This window comes from Zingiber officinale, chromosome 5A (genome assembly GCF_018446385.1).
Source record: "Zingiber officinale cultivar Zhangliang chromosome 5A, Zo_v1.1, whole genome shotgun sequence".
NCBI lineage: Eukaryota > Viridiplantae > Streptophyta > Magnoliopsida > Zingiberales > Zingiberaceae > Zingiber > Zingiber officinale.
This window is the reverse complement of record NC_055994.1, coordinates 98302854-98320370: the sequence shown is the minus strand read 5'-3', so window position 1 is coordinate 98320370 and position 17517 is coordinate 98302854. Positions and strand designations below refer to the sequence as shown.

General features: G+C 38.8%; 2 protein-coding genes across 2 annotated transcripts; one reads left to right on the top strand and one right to left on the bottom strand.

Annotated features, from left to right (window-relative positions):
* Positions 1-1802: 1802 nt before the first annotated feature.
* Positions 1803-4023, bottom strand: LOC121981170 (NHP2-like protein 1). Its single transcript, XM_042533564.1, has 5 exons — positions 3863-4023; positions 3648-3768; positions 3419-3522; positions 2200-2331; positions 1803-2084 (listed from the first exon to the last, which is right to left on the bottom strand). Exons 1-5 carry the CDS (start codon positions 3863-3865, stop codon positions 2058-2060), a joined length of 387 nt encoding a protein of 128 aa, XP_042389498.1. The 5' UTR covers positions 3866-4023; the 3' UTR covers positions 1803-2057.
* Positions 4024-15034: 11011 nt separating this feature from the next.
* Positions 15035-17135, top strand: LOC121981169 (protein DETOXIFICATION 48-like). The gene is made up of 2 exons (XM_042533562.1): positions 15035-15280; positions 15374-17135. Exons 1-2 carry the CDS (start codon positions 15155-15157, stop codon positions 16877-16879), a joined length of 1632 nt encoding a protein of 543 aa, XP_042389496.1. The 5' UTR covers positions 15035-15154; the 3' UTR covers positions 16880-17135.
* The last annotated feature ends 382 nt before the right edge of the window (positions 17136-17517 follow it).

The following is a 17517-nucleotide window of genomic DNA, read 5'->3' as shown; positions in this document are numbered from 1 at the left end:
CATGAGTTATATAAACACCCAGGCCACAAACAACTATAAAGAAGCATTAAAGGCTACGGAAAATATTGAAGCACCAAGCCTAGGGTTTGTCCGTCGAGTTGATCATAAAGGCCCTACATCGAGAGTGACAGCCTCCATCAAGCAAGTCAATACTCAAATACAACTTCAGGTGACAATACTTGAAAGATTGGAAGCACTTGACGGCGTATTAGAAAGCTTGAAGCAAAAGAATCAAGCACTAACACCAATCTCCCGAAGAGGTAATCAAAATTTATCCGACAAATTAAAAGTTTATCAATTGAGGAGAAGTCAAGGAAGGAGAAGGCAGGCTTCACGTTTTCAAGGACCCATACGATCTCTTCAAAGAACAAGCCAAGAAATAATGAGGACCAATACAGATCCTCCGGTAACCACAATCACAAGGGGGACGGCAGCAGAAGAGCATCCTCTTTTTGAGAACCAAGTTCGAAATTATCGCCAACATCAACGAAGGTGGTACAATGCGTAACAAAGACTACAAAGGTATCGAAGAATAACTAGAAGAAGTTACAATGGGTCTCTAGAACAACGGCTAGACCCTCGGGCACGGTTAAGACTTTCTATGCAAGAAAGAGTTGCAATTGTCCCTGCTGAAGTCTTATACCATTCTAGACAAGATGATATGTATCACCGGGTATACACCCACCGTTCTGAAGAAGCCCTACTGGTAACTACCAATCAAGTAGACAAACCTTTCATACAGACAGAAAGCTTCAACCAACTACAACGTAGTGGGATGCGGTTTATCCATATGGGGGTCATTCAGGTCCGCATTCAAATCTTACACTGACAAGAAGAGGGAACACTAGTTCTTGTGGTATTCAGAGATAACAGGTGGTAGGGAGATCAGACCATCTTTACAACAATCGAAATAGATTTAACACAAGGAAGTCAACTGGTATATGTAATACCTGATACCATGCTAACAATCTCTGATTTTTACAGAAATATTCAAATATCCATCCTTGCTCGAGGATACGAAGCATGGCAACATGGGGAAGCTAACCTGCTACTGACAAGAGGGCTAGTTGGAAGACTTTCAAACACACCAAATGTAGGCTTCGCCTATGAAGTCCAAAACGTCGTCGACTACTTAGCAAGTAGCGGAATACGAGCACTACCAGGGCGACGATATAAAACAAGAGATTCTCGGACAAAACTGGATTATTAGACAATCCACAATCAATATTCCAATGCAACCTACTGAGGTAAACACAAAGAACCTCCTAGATGGTGGTAGGATTTTACTACATTTTGAAAATTATCAAGTTGCATCAGCATCTATACAAGCAAGAAATGATCATTATGATAATGAAGACGAAGAAAGAGCTCATACTATTGCAGTCAGCATCTATACAAGCAAGAAATGATCATTATGATAATGAAGACGAAGAAAGAGCTCATACTATTGCAGTCTTATTAAAAGATGATGAATAAGACGTACTATATGTCAAATGTCTCAAAAACACAACAGTCCTACTACAAAGAACGACCGAAAGGGCTGCTAGGTATGATGATCTCGCCATCAATCAAAGCTATCATATTCCACCATATGAGCAGGCCATGCTAAACACAAGCATTAACATCAAAATACCCAAAGAGACTTATGCGCGAATAGCACCAAGGTCTAATTATGCCATGAGAGGCATGATTATAGGAGTGGTTGACCTTGATTATAGAGGTGAAATTAAAATCCTTGTTTATAATTATTTTAATGATGATATGAATTGGAGAAAGTATTGCCCAACTCGAACCATAAAGAATGATGGAAAATAAGGGCATAAGCATACAATATAAGAAACTGAATTTATCCTCCAATTTCTCTCAAGTTACAATAATTGCATAGTGGAAGAAACAATAACCAAAGTAGTTTTAGTTTTTAAGACTACAACAGCGGGTTAACTAATATCTTCCAGCAAGAGACATAACTCAAGACTCCAGGAAACATGACAAGATTCATCAGTCCAAGCCTCCTGAAACATTCTTCTAGGAAGCTCATCATGCTGAAACCTCATTATCTAGATAAGAAGCTTTTCAATTGCATCCTGCAGTTACATCAGATTGAGAATAGATTAGTACGAGTCTCGAGGATAGATTAGTCCAACTAAATATCAAGAAATTTCAATGACAATTGAACTAAATAAGGAAATTAAAAATCACCTTGAGCTGTTGGATTTGGGACTTCAACTGGCTACCTTCATTGCTAGTCACAGAACAAGCAATCACAGGTCGTGTAACTCCACAAGCTCGCCCAAGAGCTTGTTTGGAAGGAACAAAGACATATGGCACATTCTGGTATCAGAAAAATGAACGATTAATCAATGTAGAAGGTTCACAAACAAAAATTGCCAGAATGAATTAAACCATACTAACTCAGCCAAGCAAATAAACACCGACATGTATGGACAGAAACGAGATAATGTACTACTGGTTTAATTTCTGGATAATTCAACTGATCTCCTTTTCTCACTTAAGAGTTATTCTTTATTACTCTCATCTCAATCGTATTTCTAAACAGCGTATAAGAAAATATCCAAAAACATTACAAATTTATAATACATTATCAAAGGAATAAATTAACCCATTCAAATTGTGTACTCATAAAATATTCAATAAAACGAACTCAGGCGTAGTCATTATACAAAAATCTTATAAAACCACAGATACAAAGACCAGAATCTTCTGTGATCTACTAAATAAATCAGAAACAAATTGCACTTATCACAATGGATACTCCACATAATTGTAGATCAATATTGCTGCAAACTTAAAAATTAAAAAGGCTATAGCAACTTGTAACAACGCTACCTGTGAATCTCTTAATTTGGTTATGTTAAACTCAATCAGCTAAAAAATAAATAATTAAACAGTAAATAACTAAAAAATAGCTAGTCTTCATAATTAAATTAATCATTTATCACCAATCATCATGCAATAATGACCTAGATATAAATATGTTCCAAAAAAATCCAGGTCATGACACACCAATTCATCAATAATAACCTTCAGTAAGATATTTTCACTAATTCAGATTTTCAAGGTCTGAATTTCAACATCATAATCATAATAAATCCAGACAGAATTATCTTCAGAAAATGGAGCCTCTGAAAACCTACAATGAATCTCTACAAGCCAAGCATATTCATAGTACACTTCAAATCAAATGCCCTAACCTTATTTATTCATGCATAGGTGGACTATTTCACCAAAATAGTGAATCGGGTCATAAAACTGAAGATAATATCGTCTGATTATCTCATTTCAAATTTCCAAATGGACAGATAATTAATAATTAGGCCTCAGATATTACTAATCAGAGTATGAAGCAAGGCAATAAACTAGTAATAGCACAATGTATTCAACTGAGAGGAGGGTACACCTTATCCTCCGCAAGCAAAGGGAGATGGAGGAGGATCTCGAGTGGCTCTGTGTCTGCTGCCATCACCACAAACTCTGATATCCCCCTGTTCAACGTCTTAGTGGCTGGAACAACAAACCCCAGAGTAAAAGTTACGTCATCCCGTGCACCAAGAGCAACGTCACAGCTACTAGAACAAGGAAACAAGAAAAAGGAGAGATTTTGAAAGAAAATCGATGAAAATAAAGACCTTCATTTGCTCCTTTCTTAAGTTGCTTGTAGTTGGCGGCCTGTTGGATGAGATCGAGGATGGTGATGGTTAACTGCGCGTCGGCCAAGGGGTATGCCTTCGGATTCACTGCCTCGATGCTCTGGTCACATTCATGAGAAGCAAGTTCAAACCAAGCCAACCAAACAACAAAAAAAACATATCTTCGAAGGGAACAATTACAAAAATATGCTTACCATGATTCCAAGCAAGGGGACTCCTGGATCTCGGATGATGAACTAGAAACGAAAGCAGACGAAGCCGCCTCCGCAGTAGCAGCGCAATTCCACCACACTTAAACCCTAGTTCGGCTACTTGTTCCTTGCTCGGGGTTTATAAGGTAGTGGCCGATGCCCTAATGGCTGTGTTTCGTCTCAGAACTTCCACGATTAACTGGGCTTATTCCTGGGCTTGCGGCCTGCTTAAGAATGATTAAAAAAAATAAATGAAAAAAAAATCATTTTACTCTTGGATACTCAGATATCTTCGTGACTTTACGTTTTAGATTTTGTCAAAAGTCTAGTACCATCTGGTACCAATACAGATATTTTACATTCTTTTACATTCATAATTTTTTCATATCTTTCTAATATAAAATTTTAATTTGTATCACGAATATTCGATTACTCTTGACCTGCTTTACACCTCCCCCATTACTCTCATGGTCCAGGACCTTCTCACGAGTATTCGGTTACTCTTGACCTGCTTTGCGCCTCCCCCATTACTCTCATAGTCCAGGATCTTCTCACGAGTATTCGGTTACTCTTGATCTGCTTTACGCCTCCCCACGAGCATCCGGTCATCCTGATATACTCTGTGCTTCCTCACAAGCATCTGATCATCCTAATCTGCTCCGGGTCTCCCCGCAAATATCCAATCACTATTGACCTACTCAGGGCCTCCCCACAAGCATTCGGTCTCTATAACCTGTTTCGGGTCTCCTCGTAAGCATCCTCATCCAGTAACTCTTAACTTACTCTGGGTCTCCCCGAGAGTATTCAGTCACCCTGACCTGCTCTGGGTCTCTCCATGAATATTCGGTCACCTGGCTTATTTCAGGTCTCCTCGCAAGCATTTGCGTCCAATTACTTACGACTTACTCCAAGCCCTCCGTAAATATCCGATCATCCTGACCTACTTTGGACCTCCCCGTAACTTCATTCAAGGTCACCCTACATGACATATGATATGTACCATGACTTTGATATCATATGTTGGAACCAAAGGATATTCATATATTTCCATAATGACATTGATATTATTCACTTTGGGTCTAAACTCTCATGGTTTTATTTTTAGGCTCTACTCGAAATACTTCATATCAATGAAAATATCTTATATCCTTTTAAACTCATAATATTTACTATATCTTTTCAAAATGGGACTTGTACACCAGCAATATAATCTTAACTCTTATATTTTTATAAGTATTATTAAAACGATCTATTTTCATGTCAATCGATCATGAAAATTTTTAATCAATCATCAAAGTAAATCAAAAAGTACTCACATTGTATAACTCATCAACCCAATATTTCTAAATAATCATTAATTAAAAGAAATTCAACTATTAATTAATGAGAAGAGTCAATCCTTAAATACTTAATAATTGGGAAACTTACATGGAAAACTAAAAAGATCCATATCGTTGCACCATTGACTTAGGCAAAGTACAACCATTATCATATTTTCATGTCAATTGATCATGAAAATTTTTAATAAGTCATCAAAATAAATCAAAAAATATTCAAGTATATTTCTAAATTAATCGTTAATTAAAAGAAATCCATCTATTAATTAATGAAAAAAATTAATCCTTGAATACTTGAATACTTGGGAAACTTACTTGGAAAATTAAAAAGGTCCATATCATTGCACCATTGACTTAAGGCAAAGTACAGTCTTTATAAATATGGGGCATCATCCCGACTAAATTTTAACATCAAAATTGAACAAATTAAATTGATAAAAAAAATAATTAATTTGATCCGTTGCGGATTTTTTTTTATCGACTGATTAAAAATAAATCCTACTCTTTCAAAATGTATTAAAATAACTCATTCATGATTTTTTTTTTCTGAAATATCATTTTAGAGCAATTTTAAATAAAAGTTGCTAAAATAATATAAATTCCAGTGAAAGTTGCTAACGCCTTCAAAATAGTGTATCTAAGGAGAGCAACTTTATTTAAAATTATTATATTTTAGAGTAAATAAAATTATACAAAATGGAAGGACACTTTTGTTTTTTCTAAATCGTTAAAAACCGCACCACTTTGAGTGGTTATCGTAAGGGCACGTATAGTTTGGTAAAATGATGTAAATATTTTTTTTTCCTATATTATAGTTATCATTAAGATATTTATAATTCAATTTTTAATTATGACGTATTTATAAAAAAAAATTAAATGAGACATACAATTAAAAGATGTTGAACTTTTGGACTGATCGTCGTATATTCTTCCTGATTTATCTCGATGGTCGGTAGAAAAATTCAATAAAAAAACTAATTGGATTTATCATTTTTATTATTACTTCTATGTTTTTCATCTAAATTCTAAATTTAGGATGCGTTATAGTAGCTACCATCCTATAACTATCACGTAATTATAGTAGCTATAGTTTCGCTACAATAGAGCTGATATATTGTTATAATAGCTTTTGTTTTGTAGTGGTTATAGCATAAATTCTAAATTTAGGGTTTATCATTTTTATTATTACTTTTATGTTTTTCGTCTAAATTCTAAATTTAGGACAAGTTATAGCAGCTACTATGATCCCATAACTGTCACATAATTATAGTAGCTATAGTTTCGCTACAATAGAACTGATACACAGTTATATAATAACTTTTGTTTCATAGCTGTTATAACATAAAGAAAAGAAATTAAAATTAAATTATTCAAAGTATCTAAAAAGACTTTAAACATGTTTTTTTAGTTGAAATCAGGTTGTTACGTGTTTCAACCAATACTCAATTGTAGATCTTTGAATGATTTCGATTTAATATATTATATGTCATCTGGTTAAATCTGAATTAAAAGTTATGACATTTAAAAGTTTAAGATTTAATATTAACGTTGTAGCAGCTACAAAATTGTAACTGCTACAGTTGCGTTGTCACATAGTTATAGTAATTACAGATTCGTAATTGTTATAACATGAATATTAAATCTTAAACTCTGTGATGTCATAACTTAATTCGGATTAAATTATGAGATACAGAATATATCAAATCAAACATTGTTCAAAGAGTTCTAGCTGTTGAAAATTAACAGTGATTCAGATTGCATGAGATGAAACACCGCTCTTAAAAAACTCACTCTTGTATTCATAAGATATGTTACAAGGAGAGTGAAAATTGTCCCTCTTGTTTGAGGATAAGAAACGTGGAGAAAGAGATGCTTAGCATTTTTGTAGGAAATAGAATTTCTTAATTCATCCAATGAGAGATGCATTTTATAAGGGATGAAATGATTATTTAGCCGTTATCATCCAGCCAAATATTAATTGTATTATAGCCAAAATAATGGCAACCAATTAATGGCTGATGTGGCACCAATTAATAGTTGATAAACTTGCCAAAAGAAGTTGATTTGACAACCAAACAATGGTTAGGTAGCTGGCCAAATAATGATTTGCATAATGATGGATTTCCATCTGTTTTATCTTCCTTATTTTCAACACCCCCCTCAAGTTTGGCGAATAGATATCCATGGAGCCCAACTTGATGAGGATGTTCTGCATATGGTTAACTGTAGTCCCCTTAGTGAAGATGCCAGCAAGTTGCTCATGGCTTCGTATATAAGGAGTGATTATGGTTTTGTCTTCTATCTTTTAACGCACAAAATGACAATCAACTTCGATGTGTTTGGTTCGCTCATGAAAGACTGGATTTGAAGCAATATGGATGGCTGATTGGTTGTCACAATATAATTTAATAGGAGTGGTGACTATAAATCTCAACTCTTCGACTAAAGCCTTCAACCAGACTATTTCACTAGTTGCAGTTGCCATTGCCCTATATTCTGCCTCTGCACTTGATCTAGATACAACTGATTGTTTTTACTTTTCCAAGATATTAGATTTCCTCCAATAAACATGCAGTATCCTGTAGTTGATTTTCTGTCTTGAGTGCCTCCAGCCCAGTCTGCATCACAGTAGCCCACAATCTCTGAACTTTTGTTGTTCTTCATGCATATCCCTCTTCCTGGAGATTGTGTGAGATATCTGAGGATCCTTTCAATGACCTTCCAGTGGCTCATCTTAGGTACGTGCATATGATGGCTGATTTGGCCAACTGCATATGTAATATCTGGTCTGGTAATAGTCAGGTAGATGAGTTTGCCAACCAACCTCTGGTACCTCTATATGTCATCAAAAGGCTCATCCTTATCCTTCTCTTCATTATACGTAGAGAATGGACTGTTGGCTAGCTTTGCTCCTAGCTTACCTATCTCCTATAAAAAGTCAAAAGCATATTTTCTTTGGGATAGAACTAACCCTTTAGGGGAATAGGCTAATTCTATACCTAGAAAATACTTCAATTTCCCCAAATCTTTAATTTCAAATTTAGAAATTAAGAAATTTCTAGCTTGATTAATGCAGTTCATACTACTTCCAGTAATAATTATGTCATCTACGTATATAAGTATTATAGTGGTTTCCCTATCATTATTTTTAATAAAAAGAGAAGAATCACTATAACATTTTCTGAAATTGAGACAAATAAGTGCAGAACTTAATTTTGCATACCAAGCTCGATGAGATTGTTTCAACCCTTAAATAGTCTTTCTTAGTCGACAAACCTTTCCTTCCTCTCTTGAATGAATCCCTTGAGGTAATTGCATAGATACTTCTTCTTCTAACTTCCCCTGGAGAAAGGCATTTTTGACGTCCATTTGATACATTGACCATCTATTGTTGGTGGCCAATGATAAAAGAACCCTTACTATATTCATTTTAGCCACGGGAGCAAATGTTTCTATATAATCGACACCGTAAGTTTGAGTGTATCCTTTGACCACTAGTCTGGCTTTAAAGCGATCTATTGAACCGTTGCTTTTATGTTTGACTTTGTAGATCCATTTACACCCTACTGCCTTTTTACCCTCGGGTAAGGTTGTAATTTCTCATGTTCTATTTTTTATAAGGGCATCTAGCTCTTCTTGCATTGTCTTTTTTCATTCTGGATTTTCATTGGCTTCATTATAATTCTTGGGTTCCTGTACTTGATCAATGTCACTCAAGAATACTTGATGACTTAGGGAAGTATTATTAGTAGTATAATAATTAACAATTGGATGAGATATAACTTTAAGATTGTAATAATCTACCCATTTAGATGAAGGGAACCTTTGCCTCATGGATCTTCTAAGGGAAGGTAGAGTTGAACGAGAAGTTTCATTTTCTGATGGTGTTGAGAAACTTTGAGATTGATCTCTCTCTTGCTCATTTCTTGCTTCAATCTCTAAGGAGTTTGGTTCATCATTTTCTGTTTGTTCAAGAGTGTTGTGTCTTTCTTCCTCAGAGTTTGTAATATTTTCCTCCTCGCTTGATTGTGGAGGAAGAATAGTTGGCTCTTCTAGAGTATATAGGAACATTTGAAAGTCCTCTTTTTCTTGTTCTTGCTCCTTTTCTTGACCTGCAAAGTAAAACTCATTTTCTATAAATATCACATCCTTCGATGTGTATACTTTATTAGTAATAGGATCATGACATATATATCCTTTCTGAAATGAACCATATCCAATAAAAACACAACGTCTACCCTTTTTATCGAGTTTGTCCCTAAGTTGTTCAGGTACATGAACATAACAAACACAACCAAATACTTTCAAGTGTGAGATGTTTGGTTTAATGTTAGTGAGTAGTTCCAAAGGAGATTTACCTCTGAGTACTCTGGAAGGTAAATAATTGATAAGATGAGCAGATGTACTAACTGCATCACGCCAATAACTTTTTGAGATGTTTGCATGAAATAGAATGGTTCTAGTTATTTCTAATAGGTGTCGATTCTTTCTTTCTGTTACGCCATTTTGTTGTGGGGTATACGGACAAGATGTTTGATGAATAATCCCCCTTTCTTCTAGATAATTTTTAAATTCATGACTCATATATTCTCCTCCATTATCAGTTCTAAGTATTTTGATATTAGCATTATATTGCTTAGAAGTGTATCGAAAGAAATGCTTAAATGCCTCGAATGCTTGTTCTTTAAATGTAAGCATGTATGTCCAAGTGTACCTAGTTACATGATCAATAAAAGATATAAAATATTTAAAACCTCTTCTAGACACAATCGGAGAGGTCCATATATCAGAGTGAATAAGATCAAAGGCATTTTTATATATTGTTTCAAAAATAGGATAGTACGTTCAAGTCTCCTTTCCAAAAATACAAGTTTCACATGATCTTTCTTCATAAATTTTAGATGGGAACCATTTTTGTAAGGCTTGTTTATGTGGGTGACCTAATCTAGCATGCCATAAAGAGTAATTATCTGTTTGACATGTTATGAGCGCATGACTATGTTGGTCCAAAAAATAAAGTTTATTTCTTCTGGATCCATTACCAATCACCTTGTTCGTTTTGAGATCCTAAAAAGTAACAAAGTTAGAATCAAAAACAATCTTGCAATTATGATCTTTAGTGATTTTGCTAATGGATAGTAGATCAGAAGTAAATTGAGGAACATATGACGCATTAGTATTTTTTTCAAAAAGTTCTATCTCTTCTAGTTCTTTAATTTTTAAATTATGTCTGTTAGCTACTTTTACCAGTCATATGGTTGACTAGTGGTTTGAGATTGCTAAGTTTATTCTTATCTCTTACCATATGATAATCACAACCTGAATCAATTAGCCAACTTTGAGAACTAAAAAATTTAGAAGAGTTTGAGCAATTACCTTGATCATTTATAGATGTTTTTACTTACTCGAGTAGTTTTGAGATGTCATTGATGGTGATTTCCAGAGTTGCAATTTTGCCCGAGTTGTGGGATGATTGATCCTTTTTATTTAAGTGACCAGGCCTTAGGTGTGGATGAAGTCGCCAACATTTTTCCTTCGTGTGATTTGGCTTCTTGCAGTATCTACACACAACTTTGGATTCTTGGACTTTATTCGCCTTTTGTTCTTCTAGGTCTATATTGAAGCCATGACCCTTTGATTATGAGACTTCAAGTCTCATGCTTGCTGCAGCTCTTTGAATCATAGCCCTGACCTCTTGATAGGGAGGAAAACTTTTCATCCTCAAAATCTCTTGACGTAGAGGAGCATAAGTTTCTTCTAGCGACATAAAAAGGCCAAATATCATATCTTCCTCTCTTTGTTGTTGTAAAACTTTGAAGTCGGTTGTAATCGGCCTCAAAGTATTATATTCATTCCATAGATCTTCGTAGTCACCAAATAGTTGGGAAAGAATCTTTTCTTCCTTTTTTATATCTACAAATTTTCTTTTAATTTCGAAGATCCTTCCCAGATTTGATTCTTGTCCATACAAATTACTCATTTGTTCCCAGAGGACCTTCGACGTTGGGGCGCAAGTGACCATTGTTCTATGAGTTTTATCCATAGAATTTGATGGAAGAATAAATACCTCATCATCCTTCTCTTTCCAAGCTTTGAAAGAAAGGTCCGACTCTACAGGAGGATCATTTGTAATATACTTCAAAAGCTTCCTTGAGTTTAAAGATCTCTTAATATGAGTGACCCAAGAGGAGTAATTAGATGAATTGAGAATCATAGATGAAAAAAATATAAGGTTGTGCTGAACTTGCTTACAAATCTCCCATATCTGTACAACGTATAAAGGTTCGTCAAGGTTGATCGAACTAGTGCCGAGAATAAGCTTGCAACGTCCTATCAGAATCAATCAACTTGCTCTTATATATACATGTTGAAAATTGACAGTGATACAGATTGCATGAGATGAAGCACCGTTCTTAAAAAACTCACTCTTGTATTCATAAGATATGTTACAAGGAAAGTATTACAAAGAGGAATAAAAAACTTCTCTCAAAAGAAGGGAAGATTGCCCCTCTTGTTTGAGGATAAGAAACGTGGAGAAGGAGATGCTTAGCCTTTTTGTAGAAAATAGGAAATAGAAAATAGAATTTTTTAATTCATCCAGTGAGAGATGCAACTCCCATTTTATAAGAGATGAAATGATTATTTAGCCGTTGTCATCCAGCCAAATATTAATTATATTATAGCTAAAATAATGACAAGTAATTAATGGATGATGTGACACCAATTAATAGCTGATAAATTTGTCAAAAGAAGCTAATTTGATAACCAAACAATGGTTAGGTGGCCAAATAATGATTTGCATAATGGTGAATTTCCATCTGTTTTATCTTCCTTATTTTCAACACTAGCTAGTTATGAAGTGAAACCGATAACGATCTATTTATACTCAAAAATATCATTTATTTATTTTTTTCCATATTGTTGTAATTATGAAAATATAGTTGCTACAATGGTTTAGAAATTACATGATCATAGTTACATAGTTGCTACTATACGTAAGCAAGATGATTTAAGATTTAGACAATAAATATAGAAGAAAGATAATAATCGAACAATATTATGAGTATAGTTAAATCATTTTACAAGGTACTGCAACACCCTCTCAATAAAAAAAATTAAAAGGGGACATATGATTTCAAAAACTAAGGATACTTTTTTATTTATTTATGTATTTTATTAAATTATACGTAGAGTGAATAATTTTATTTTTTTAATAATAGATATAATTATGATTTTTTAAAAAGTATTTTTTATGTTTTTATTCGAGGCATCCCACATTTTTATTAATCACATTTAATTTAAGATATCCGACCTCGATGTCTGTCTCCATCAGCGAATGGGTTCGCTTCCGGTGTAAACAGCCAAACTTAGCTACTTCCTGTCGGACAGATTAGCAGCACTGGGAACTTTCAAAACGCATTTTTTTTTACCAAGAAAAAAAAGAGAGAGGCTTTTTCATTAACTTTATCGTATTCTGATTCGATTCGATCAATCACACACAACCGAAGACTAGCTAGCAGCAACCTTAAGTTCTATTCCAACTGGATAGATATAGCTCAATGGAATGCTCTTCCGATTCCATTCCCTTCCCTTTTGACTAATTAGCTGGTTAATTTTCTCCCTTTAATTTCTTTCCTGCAAAATCTCAATGTAGTTCGATATATGATGTAAGAGGATCCTAACTTTCCCAAATCATAATTTTTAATTCAGGTTGAACCACTTAAATCAAAGTTCGTTTAGAGATTTACAATTTATAGAACACGTCGTTTAAAATCTTCTCCGAGGCTCCTGAGATTTTTTTTTTTTTTTACAATTTTGGTGACTTTCCTTCATTTGCCGATTTTTTATTTGATAATTCCTCTCTAATCTTTGCTTATAGAATAATGGCTATTATGTTGAGTATCATTGGCCAACAAGATGAAGCCGGAGAAGGCACGAGAGAAGGCCGCGCAGAGGAGTGGAAAGGAAAGTTGGCGTGCCATTGTTGAGCGTGTGCAGCTTTGGCAGAGAAGGTCGGCGAGTCGTCGCCCACCACCAGCTGCAGAAAACAGAGTCACTCATTTGCTCATGACAGTAAAGAAAACAAAGAGAGACGACTGGACCAACCGGGACACGATGATGGTCCCGTAGATTGATAGGTAGACCAAGTGCTATGGACCATGGTGCATGGTGTTGACCAACAGAACGCATTTGCTAGGACAAGTATTGTACCAAAGTCAATGCCCTGCTTCCTTTCTAGCATGAGTACACACATTGGCTAGCCAGCCAGACAACATCGTAGAGTACAGTACGAAGCTGCTGTTCATTATCTTAACCCTGGTGTTCAAGGAGGTATGGTCCTGTGCTCGGAGAGATGGCCTCAACCCTCAGGGGCTCCTCCTCGCACAAAAGCTGAATGAAAAAAATCCTACTGTACCTAAACAGCTGGTTCTACACGTGAATCCTGACATGTGTGGGTTTCACCAGCTGATTGATCCCTGGAGGGGGAGAGGGTGAAGAAAAAAAGAAAGAAAGAAAGAAGCAGAGTAAAATAGCTCGTTACGTTGTGTGTTTACTTTGAGGTGTTCCCTTCTCTTCTCGGCATGTTTGTGGAAAGGGATGCAAGAAAGAAGTGGACTGGATTGGACCACGTACAATATGTGTCCCCTACCTTCCAACTGCTTCCTCCTCACTCTACACCAGTTACTGCCTCCTGCAGCAGCAGCGGCAGCTGCTTCTGCTGCTGCTGTTAAAACGCACCAATAAATGAGGGGGGAGGCTTGGCGTTTGCGGCCCCCCTCCATCCCTCTGCGACATGCATCATCATCACTGTCTCTCTTCTTTGCTTTCACTTGAGCCTGGGCGATTGCGGCCCCCCCTCATCCATCCCTGTACGACATCATCGCTGGCTGTCCCTTCTTAATTTGCTTTCACTCCGTGCACAGTGACGGTGCATGCATGGCTTTCACTTCGGGAATAGGGACAGTAAGATGCTATACGCCGAAGCGTTCTTCCTGGCCCTTTGCGGCAGAGGAGTGGTGAATCCACTTGCGGAGGGAATTGGAACTTGCGGGAAATGGGACAAGTTGGAGACGGAACAAATGCGAGATAAGGATTAAGGGAAAGAAAAGGAAAGGAAAGGAAAGGGGTTCTACTCTACACAAATCGAGCAGCGCGAGTGAGCCCCACTCCCTCCCATCCATCGCGTTGCAGTGCGAGGAAAAGCGATCCACTAGCGATCAAGATTTTTAAAAAAGAGAGATGAGAAGACAGGAGTCCCATAGTTGCTAAAGATTCCAGCAAACCCCGGTAATGGAGCATGCACCAGCTAGACGATTAATGAAGTGTGTATGTATCTATCATTCGTCCGAAAAGGAAACGGCGTCTGGCTCCGGGCAATTAAAAAAACCCGTCCGGGATAGAATTTCAGTGCCATGCGCAACGCCTGGTTGTGGTTGTGGTTGTGGTTGTGGCGAGAAGAGAACAAGAACCAAAAGATCGATCAGGGAACAACAACTTGTGAGATACTACACCGTGCCTTTTGGTGGATGCCTGAGGAAAGATATATGCGACGCCCTGTAAAATGAGTTGACGAGAATCCGATCGGAGGGGGTGACAGACACAGGGCTGGATTGGATCCTGTACGTTGCTGCATTCATGAAAGTTTTATTCTTTTGAGCCAGTAGGAGAGGGACCATCTCAGCTGCCTCAGCCTGAATTAAGATCGATAGATCGATCGATGAAGTCAACAGTGAAGAAAAAAAACAAGGACTGAATTATATATATATATATTTCTTTCTTTCTTTTAAGAAAAAAAAGCTAGCTTAAATTAAATATACCAACCAAATAGTGCTCTGGCTTCCTATATAAACGCCTTCATGAAAAAACCAAGCTTGGCCAAGGAAATAGGAGAAGAACAGCTAGCCATAAGTGGAAGATTTTGTTGGGACGACGCCACAACATCCATCGATCGATCGACATGTGCAATACTTCTCCTTCGTCTTTCTCCTCCTCCAAGAAGTCCCACCTCTTTGTCACTGCCAATAAACTCATGGAGGATCCATCATCTCCTGGAGATCTCCAAAGATGGCCTACTCCTCCTGAAGTGCGTCTCCATGTGATTGATACATGCAGTATCTCTGCGTACTACATTGATTGATATGCTTATGAATGATTGATACGAGTTATATATGTGTAGGTGGTGGAGGAAATTCGAGCTATAGGGAGGATTTCCGTACCTTCGGCCTTGACGGGCCTCATAATCTACTCTCGTGCCATGATCTCGATGCTGTTCCTGGGTTACCTCGGGGAGTTGGAGCTCGCCGGCGGCTCTCTCTCGATTGGGTTGGCCAACATCACCGGATACTCGGTGCTAGCGGGGCTGGCCATGGGCATGGATCCTATCTGCGGGCAGGCTTTCGGCGCCAAGCAGCGGAAGCTGCTGGGACTGACCCTGCAGCGCACTGTTCTGCTCCTCCTCTCCACCTCCGTCCCCATCGCCTTCTTCTGGCTCAACATGAAGCGCATCCTGCTGCGCTGCGGCCAGGACGAGGAGATCGCCTCGGCGGCGCAGGTTTTCGTCGTCTTCGCCATTCCTGATCTGTTCCTCCTGTCGTTCCTCCACCCCATCCGCGTCTACCTCCGATCGCAGAGCATTACTCTTCCGGTCACCTATTGCTCCTTCGCCTCCGTGGCGCTCCACGTGCCGCTGAACTATTTGCTAGTGGTGCGATGGAAGATGGGCATCGCCGGCGTGGCGCTGGCGATGGTGTGGACCAATTTTAATCTGCTGCTCTGCTTAATTCTGTTTATACTCGTCTCCGGCGTATACAGGGATTCGTGGGTCAGTCCCAGCGTTGATTGTTTGAGGGGTTGGTCGGAGCTGTTGAAGCTGGCCGTGCCCACCTGCGTCTCCGTCTGCCTCGAGTGGTGGTGGTACGAGCTGATGATCATGATGTGCGGCCTGCTAGCGAACCCCCGCGCCACCGTGGCCGCCATGGGGATACTCATCCAGACCACCTCGCTGGTCTACGTCTTCCCCTCGGCGCTGAGCTTCGGCGTGTCCACCCGGGTGGGGAACCAGCTGGGCGCCAACCGCCCTGAGAGGGCGCGCAACGCCACCGCCGTCGGGCTGGCCGCCGCCGCCCTGCTCGGCCTCGCCTCCATGGCCTTCACCACCTCGGTGCGACACCGGTGGGGGCGGCTGTTCACCGACGACCCGGACATCCTGGAGCTCACCGCCGTGGCGCTGCCCATCGCGGGGCTCTGTGAGCTCGGAAACTGCCCGCAGACGACCGGCTGCGGAGCGTTGCGCGGGAGTGGCCGCCCGGGCACCGGCGCCAACATCAACCTGGGCTCGTTCTACCTGGTGGGCACGCCGGTGGCCGTGTTGATGGGCTTCATGGCCGACGTGGGTTTCCCCGGACTCTGGCTGGGGCTGCTGGCGGCGCAGGCCTCTTGCGCCGCCCTCATGGGCTACGTCATCTTCAAGACGGACTGGGAGGTGGAGGCAGAGAGAGCCCGAGCCCTGACGAAAGCTGCTGCTCCTCCCGATTCCAACACCACCATCTCGTCTCTCCCCACCACAAATCCTGCTTCCTCCCCCGACGACATCAAGCAACAGAGCAAAGCAGCAACATTGGAGGAAGTCGTTTGCGTCAAAGGCACTGCAGAAACAGATCCACTCATTGATCGAGTGGAGTGATCTCATCACAGCGCATCGATCACTGTGAATATTTTTGGATACGGAGAAGATCGTTCGATCTTCCGCATCAGCTACGTACTACTGAATTGTTTCATCAACCTTTAATGGTTTCTCCTGCGAGATTCCAATTTACTCACACTCCCATCTGCTGCGTGTACGGATTGAGACTATGTATACGTGAATGTATTAATTATTGTATCCTCTGCTTCTTCAGAGGAGCCCTCTAATCAAAAATTTTCTGAGAGTTGACTTATTATCATGCCCTCCAAAATTTTATTGCCACCGATATTGTGCTCAGCACACGGATCAAGTAAAAGGGAAAGGGGAGGAAAAAGTATCTAAACTCATATCATATCGCTCAGGATGCAAACCAAAAAATTTCCTGACAATTGTCTTGTTTCTTAATTGATCCGGTCTAGGTCGAGGGATGGAACTTGGTTAAATTAATCAAGACGGATTAATTTCGGTCAGTTGGATACAAATTAGGTGGCTTTTGATCACATCGATCTGCCGACTTCTTTCAGATTGGGTTTAATAGACGATTGGACTTCTTTTAGGTCAACCTTTGGAATGCGTAGTCGCACAAAGGTCTAAAAAGACTCATGGAAGAGGTTAGGAGGGGCCAAGGCAAACATTGG

Excerpts from the sequence above, each read along its gene's own strand:
- LOC121981170 (XM_042533564.1), bottom strand. Across the intron at positions 2,332-3,418 it reads CTTTGCTTGCGGAGGATAAG|AATGTGCCATATGTCTTTGT; the intron begins GTGTACCCTCCT and ends TTCTGATACCAG. Across the intron at positions 2,085-2,199 it reads CCCAAATCCAACAGCTCAAG|GATGCAATTGAAAAGCTTCT; the intron begins GTGATTTTTAAT and ends ATGTAACTGCAG.
- LOC121981169 (XM_042533562.1), top strand. The coding sequence starts at position 15,155 with ATGTGCAATACTTCTCCTTCGTCTTTCTCCTCCTCCAAGAAGTCCCAC. Across the intron at positions 15,281-15,373 it reads GATGGCCTACTCCTCCTGAA|GTGGTGGAGGAAATTCGAGC; the intron begins GTGCGTCTCCAT and ends ATATATGTGTAG.